General features: G+C 57.2%; 1 protein-coding gene across 5 annotated transcripts in view; it reads left to right on the top strand.

Moving 5' to 3' along the window:
- CTTN (cortactin) overlaps nt 1–7,248 on the top strand; it is a 34,028-nt gene that overhangs the window by 8,385 nt on the left and 18,395 nt on the right. For all 5 annotated transcript variants that reach the window (XR_008912679.1, XM_056801171.1, XM_056801170.1 and 2 more), the window contains exons 2-5: nt 2,042–2,128; nt 2,438–2,511; nt 3,058–3,187; nt 3,414–3,524. Coding sequence is in view for 4 of the 5 variants with exons in the window: in XM_056801171.1 (XP_056657149.1) it covers nt 2,042–2,128; nt 2,438–2,511; nt 3,058–3,187; nt 3,414–3,524 (402 nt within the window). In the remaining variant the exon portion in view is untranslated. The remainder of the gene's footprint in view (nt 1–2,041; nt 2,129–2,437; nt 2,512–3,057; nt 3,188–3,413; nt 3,525–7,248) is intronic.

Raw genomic sequence — 7,248 nt, 5'->3', positions numbered from 1 at the left:
GCCGTTTGTCCTTTTAATGGGGGTCCGGCCTCTGCGGCTCGGCCGGTTCTCCGCCCTGTGGGCAAGCGCGAAGGCGGGCGCCCCGTTTCCAGCCACTCTGCACGGGGCTGGTGGGCTCTCCACTGTTTATTGTTGCGCCTCTGCTTTTTCGGTGCCACCATTAGGGTTAGAGTCAGGAAATCGGCAACGCAAGTTGGCTCTTCCTGAATCTTCCTCTCCCTCTCGCTGTCTCCCTGCCTCCTGCTGCCGTCCCCCTCTCTGTCTCTCTCTCTCTCTCTCTGTCTCTCTCTGTGTGTCTCTCCCTCTCTCTGTCTCTGGCTCTTTGTCTCTGTCTCTTTGTCTCCCTCCCTCTCTCTCTCTCTCTGTCTCTCTCTGTGTGTCTCTCCCTCTCTCTGTCTCTGGCTCTTTGTCTCTGTCTCTTTGTCTCTCTCTCTGTGTCCCTCTCTCTCTGTCTCTGTCCCTCCATCTCTCTGTCTCTCTCTGTCTCTGTCTCTGTCTCTCTGTGTCTCTCCCTCTCTCTGTCTCTCTCTCTGTCTCTCTGTCTCTGTCTCTCCCTCTCTCTGTCTCTCTCTGTCTCTGTCCCTCCATCTCTCTGTCTCTCTCTGTCTCTCTCTCTCTCTCTGTGTCTCTCCCTCTCTGTCTCTGTCTCTTTGTCTCTCTCTCTCTGTGTCCCTCTGTCTCTGTCCCTCCATCTCTCTGTCTCTGTCTCTCTGTCCCTCCATCTCTCTGTCTCTCTCTGTCCCTCTCCATCTCTCTGTCTCTGTCTCTGTCTCTCTGTCTCTCTGTCCCTCTCTGTCTCTGTCTCTGTCTCTCTCTCTGTGTCTCTCTGTCTCTGTCTGTCTCTCTGTGTCTCTCTGTCTCTGTCCCTCCATCTCTCTGTCTCTGTCTCTGTCCCTCCATCTCTCTGTCTCTGTCTCTCTGTCTCTCCCTCTCTCTGTCTCTGTCTCTCTCTCTCTTTGGCCTCATTTCAGAGTGGCCCCATGGACCAGCTCCCTGCAGTCCCATGATTTGGGTATTCCGGCTTGGTGCCTGGGGTCAGGTGATTTCTGTGGCCAATCAGGAGCCACAGAGAGGACGGGCACACCGGGCAGGACACATGGTAGGGCCTTGGGACACAGGCCATTCGGACTGGGGGGAAGAAAGGGCACGCGTGGCATCGGGCATCCAGGCAGCTTCGCGGAGGTGAAACAAAGCCAGCGATGTGGCCTCCACTCTGGGTCAGCCTCTATTAGTGGCTTTGCACAAAGGAAGTTTAGGCCTTCCCTTATTGCACCTCAGAAGATGCTTTTGAGGCCCCTTTTAGTGGCTTCCGTGCCTTCCAGGCTGTGCGGCCCACTGGTGCCATCCGTGGTTTGGGGCTAGAGATGAGCCTGAGCCTCCCCAGGCCAGTCTGCCCACAGCGAAGCCCAACGTCCCCCCGAGGAGTGGGTGCTGCCGGGCGTCGGGCACTCGGGGCTCCCGGCCGTCGGGCACTCGGGGCTCCCGTGAGGCAGGGTTTCTCACGTCCGAAGCGCACCAGGAAGCACTGCAGAGAAAACTGGATTTGCCTTCGGGAGGAGCTGGGGTGCGGCTCCAGCGCTTTGGGCCCCCCTGGCGACTGCCGCCCCCTCCCCACCGGGGAGCGCCCCTTCGTCCAAGGGGCTCGGGAGTGTGAGTGCTGATGTGAACCCTCTCACGCTCCTTCTGCCTCCCAATGGTGCCAGGGAGTCTTCTTAGCCCCCTGATGGGTTCAAGGGGCAAACCCAACAAGTTGGAATCCAGCCTTTGCTGGTGGCCTCAGCGTGTTGGGCTTGGGGTCCGAAGGACCTGAGATCGAATCCCCCTTCAGACAGTGACCAGCTCAGGTGAGACCCTGGGTCGGCCTGCTTCCTCATCTGTAAAATGGAATAGTTGTCGTGACCTTGAATATAACGCGAGATGGGCTCTGGGCAGAGCTTGGGGATCCAGGACCCCCCGGTGCCATCTTTCATCCTCATGGGGGCGGGAAGGGGGTGCCATTCTCTTCCCAAGCACCCTAACGAGTCCTCCGGGGATCTTTCAGATGTGGAAAGCCTCGGCAGGACATTCTATATCTGTCAGCAAAGACGATGGAGGCGCTGACGACTGGGAGACTGACCCTGATTTTGTGGTAGGACGGGTTCATCTCCCCATTTTCCCTTACCTTGGTGCACCCCTAATTTACACCTACAGATGGGGTGGGGAGGCGCTGGGGAGTTCATTGGATCAAGAGCCAGGCTTGAAATGGGAGGTCCTGGGTTCCAATCTGGCCTCTCTTCCCAGCTGATTAGTCCGAAGGCACTCAGCCCTTCCCACTCTTGGAGCCGCTACTCCAAGAGTGTGGATTCTGGGGTGGCAGGTTGGGACTGACAAGTGGGTGCGTAGCTGCTTCTTGGAGGAAAAGGAGGCTGGATTCAGCCTCTTCTTTATTTCTTTGCAGAATGACGTCAGCGAGAAGGAACAAAGATGGGGCGCCAAGACGGTGCAGGGGTCGGGCCACCAGGAGCACATCAAGTAAGGATCCTCCCAAGTGCAGGCAGCGGGGCAGAGGCAGGCCCTGCGCGGCCTCCAGCCTGGGGAGGCGTTTAATAATTAAACCAGTGTGTACAGCACAAAGCGTATCCCAGATATGGGCTCTGATAGCACCCTGTGCCAGGCTCTGTGTAGAAGGGCGCTTCCTCGTTCACCCACAGCTCAGCCGAGCTCCCCTGTGGACGAGGGAGGGAAGTACCTGAGAGATGTCTGGCCCAGGACTCTTGTCTTTGGGCTCCTGAGACATGGCCACATCCTCTGGGGAGCCCACTGGGCGGGGGGCCCAGGCCTGGGTCACCAGGTGAGCCTGGTCCGGGCTCAGAAGATCAGAATACCCTGCTGCGCGGCACCAGTTAGGTCATGCGGCTCTGGAGGAAGCCAAGAGGAACCCGGCCTCTCGCTGTCCGCTGAGCACAGGCAGACGTGCTGCTGTAGCCCAATGCGGGGAGGAGCCGGGCCGGCACTCTGGGCTCCCGGCTGCCCGCATTGCCTTCTCAGGGCGGTTGATAACTCTCCCCTCCATTTCAGCATTCACAAGCTGAGAGAGAACGTGTTCCAGGAGCATCAGACCCTGAAGGAGAAGGAGCTGGAGACGGGCCCCAAGGCCTCCCATGGCTACGGAGGGAAGTTTGGTGTGGAGCAGGATAGGATGGACAAGGTGAGGCCCTCCTCCCCTCGGCCGTGCAGCTCCCCTCCTCCCCTCGGCCGTGCAGCCCCCGAAGCCCCCCTCCTCCCCTCGGCCGTGCAGCCCCCGAAGCCCCCCTCCTCCCCTCGGCCGTGCAGCCCCCGAAGCCCCCCTTCTCCCCTTGGCCGAGAGCCCCCCCAGGATCCATGGAGGAGGAGGCGGGGCTGCCCCAGTAACCTCTCCGCACCTTCTCTTGCAGTCAGCCGTCGGCCACGAGTACCAGTCCAAGCTCTCCAAGCACTGCTCGCAGGTGGATTCCGTGAGAGGCTTCGGGGGCAAGTTCGGGGTCCAGATGGACAGAGTCGACCAGGTAAGCGCCGCGTCCCTGCTCTTCCCTCCTGCCGCTGAGGAGGCCGCGGGTTGGGGCCGCTGTTGTGGCGGGTCGGCTGGCCTCGGGCCGTCGGAGAAGCCCAGGCGGGTCGGGTCTGTTGGCAGCCAGGCGGTGCCGGGCCCGGAGCCGAAGAGACCGGAGTGTAAAGGTGGCCTCCGCCGTGATCCTGGGTAAGTCTCTTCCCTCTGCCTCCGTTTCCTCGCCTGTACAGTGAGCCGGAGAAGGATGGCCAACCTCTCCGGTATCTGCTGAGCAAACCCCAAGCGGGGCCACGGAGTGTGGGAGCCGTCCTGCCCCCGCGCACAGCCCGAGAGGCTTCGTGCCTTGCCAGGCTCTTAGCGCGGCGAGAGGCAGGGCTGGGATTTGAACCCGAGCCCTCGGACTCCACGCCTCATTCTCTGGACTCGAGCGTTTCTTCGGGCTGCCCCCAGCGTGGTGCTGAGAAGGCCCGACCCTTCCCCGTCGGGCTGCACACAGCCTGGCTCCGTCGCCTCCCCTCTCTGCGGGACGTCCCGGCTCTCGAGCCCTCCACACGGAGGGAATCTGAGGCCGTGTGGTGAGAGCGGATGCCGCGCCGGGCTTCCCCCGCAGCAGGGAAGTCTCTCTGGCTCCCCGTCGCCCTGTGCCTGCGGCCTCTTCTCCAGCCTCTCGTGGCTGCCGCTCGCCTTTCCCGAGACGATGGAGGCCATTGGCTCCGAGCTCCCTCTGCGCCCCTCGCTAGCTGCCGCCCCCAGGAACCTTCACCCCTGCCTCGCCCTGCGGCAGGCGCCTCCTCTCGCATCCCCGCTGCCCGGGGTCTCTGCCAGAAGCCCCCCCGAATCGCTCCTCCACGAGCCGTCGTCCCGGCTCTCCTCGGCGCTGCCCCCAGGGACCCCGCAGCCCCTCCCCCACCCCGTGGGCCCTTGGCAGGCGTCCCCTTTCTCGCCGCTCTCCTCCTCCCGTCGGGCCCTTCCTGCCCTTTCCTTCGGCCTTATGTCTGCCCATGAAACCCCTGCGGCTCCCTGTTGCGCGGGCAATAGAGGAAAGCTTCGGTTTTTCCTGGAGAGGGAAAGCCTCGCCTCGGCCTGCGGAATGGCTGGTTCCAGCGCAGAAACGCATGGGCTGGACTGTGGGGGTTCAGGGACTGGCCCAGCGTCACCCCGTAGCCAGGGTCCGAGGCCCCCGTTGAATCCAGGAACTCCCGTCTCCAGAGGCGCTGCCCCGGGCGGGCACAAAGCGGTCTGACAATGGATGTACAAAGGAAGATGCTCAGAGAGCCCAAGGGCAGCGATGGACCACTTCGGGGAATTCCCAGGGGCAAGAACGGCGCCTTCAGCCTCTTGATGGACACAGCAAGTCACCGATCCATCCAATGGAGCACAAACGGCTCCACAAGATAAGGAAAATAAAACCAGGAGCAGGCCTGGAACACAGCTCGTTGGGGCCGGAGGCAGAAGCAGAGGGATGAAGGTAGGCCGTAAGAGCAAGGAACACAGACCTGGGGTCACAGGGGGTCCCTGCAGAGGGGTTCCCTTGGGGGAAGGGCAGACCGCAGGAAGAAGGGAAACGATCATTTACAATGCTCAGAATCATTGAATTCGGGACTCTCCATAAGGAAAGGAAACTGGAAGAGCTGTTGAAGCTTGAAGAAGGATGGCAGAGATGCTCTCCTGCCACTAGAAAACAATTCCAGAGCCTCATGGGGCGGCCTAAAAGCCGCCTGGGAAAAAGGACAAATGTTGACAAAACATGGCGTTGGGTCCTTGCGGATGCCAATGGCTGGGCTTCCACAGAGGACTCTTGACTATAGGTCCACGACGACGAGAGCTGGGTGCGAGCCGCTGAGGAGGGACCCACACGCAGTGAGGGAGCAGACTCCGGAGGTCAGCAATGGCCGGCCTTTGGAGAGAGCTGAGGGCGGCGCACAGTGGGGTTTTCCTGTCCACTCAGATGTGACGCTTAGGCAGGTTCTAGAGGACCAAGATGGAACCGTGCCGTCTACATTTGCATGTCATGCATCAGCGTTAGAAGGGGATGCCAGCTTGAGTCACGGCTGTTCTCCACGGAACAAAATGATCTGCTGAGGAATAACAGGGTGGAGGAAAGGCTCTGCACCACCCCACCTACTCTGTGGAGCCTTGTGGGAAGCCATCATACCCCCAGTGTCTGACAGACATCCCAGTTGCAGTCTGGGATGATGAAAGCTGCAGAGCAGCTTTCAGAAAAGATGAGGCACCCGCTGAACCCCCTCTGTGTGATTTCTCCCTCTAACTTCCCTTACTAATGGAATTGTTGTGATTATTGTTCTCTCCCCAATACAAGAGAAATAATATGAGATTAAATACTTATGGGGCTAACACATCTGTCCCACTTTAACCCCCTTAGAATAGTACCCCAAAAAGTTTACATTCACAGAATTAAAACCCAAAGATCATTACCCATTACCCCTCCCTTTTTCCTCTTAGCAGAGGTACACTCAGAGGCCCCACACCCACTGTTAGCCAAACACACAAGCCTCAATCTGTCACTCCTAGAAACATGAGTTACTGACACACTTCACTGATTTGTTAAGCTTACAATAACCAGGAAACATCACCAAGGTGCCCTAATGAAACATAAGAAAAATGTAACTTGGAAATTGAGGAAAATTCCAATTCTGGTCTGCTTTAAGTTACCCCTTAAGCCAGTACCTAGCTATGAAATGTTTTGTTACCCATCTCCTAAATAATTGTGATTGATTGTGAAAGCTGATCAAAAGCAACAATGATTCTCCTAGCTGGTCATCCCAATAGGTAAGGAGGAACTAACCTCCAGATCACCCTGTTTATGTCATTCATCAATTTCTGTTATAGCAACAATGTTTCATTGACTATCTCCTTAGGCTTCACAGCTATTGTTAGGTTTTATAGAAACATATATGATGAGAAATGATTGGGTGCCAGAAAAGTATATACTCACTGAACCTATAAAATAAACACAGAGGGCAGCTGGGTAGCTTAGTGGATTGACAGCCAGACCTAGAGATGGGAGGTCCTAGATTCAAATATGGCCTCAGATACTTCCCAGCTATGTGGCCCTGGGCAAGTCACTTCACCCCCATTGCCTCGCTCGCCCTTACCCATTTTATGCCTTGGAACTAATACACAGTATTGATTCCAAGATGGAAGGTAAGGATTTTAAAATTAAAATAAAATAAATGCAAACCCTGTGCATGGCAGAACTCTATGTGATGCTTAAACATAGGATTGAGCATACAGTGTCTCACCACTTATTTGACTGACTTCCACACCTAGATAGAGGACCCTAAACCTTGAGAGACCGCAGACTTGGCTCTCTAAAGAACCTTGGCCACTGGGCACTTCTGAACAACCAGTGCCGTTTCCAAGCATGCTACTAATTGGACTTCAGGACCTGTGAGGGAGGTGATCAGAGAGACCGGACAAAGCGCCGAGGGCCTCCAGGCCAGTCCAAAGGGCTTTTTTTTTTAATTTTAAATTTTTATTTTTTTTAAACCCTTACCTTCTGTCTTGGAATCAATATTGTGTATTAGTTCCAAGACAGAAGAGTGGTAAGGGCTGGGCAATGGGGGTACAGAATGCCTTTGTGGCCCTGGAGATGTTGCCCAAGCTGCCAGACTCGGGGTTCTGGTCTGCTGAATGAGGGGCACTCGCTGCCTTCAGGCCAGATTCTGCTCTTGGCTGGCCTTTCTCCACATGCCATCATC

This window comes from Monodelphis domestica, chromosome 6, assembly GCF_027887165.1.
Source record: "Monodelphis domestica isolate mMonDom1 chromosome 6, mMonDom1.pri, whole genome shotgun sequence".
Lineage (NCBI taxonomy): Eukaryota > Metazoa > Chordata > Mammalia > Didelphimorphia > Didelphidae > Monodelphis > Monodelphis domestica.
Note: the sequence above shows the minus strand (reverse complement) of the source record. Positions and strands in the feature narration are given on the sequence as shown.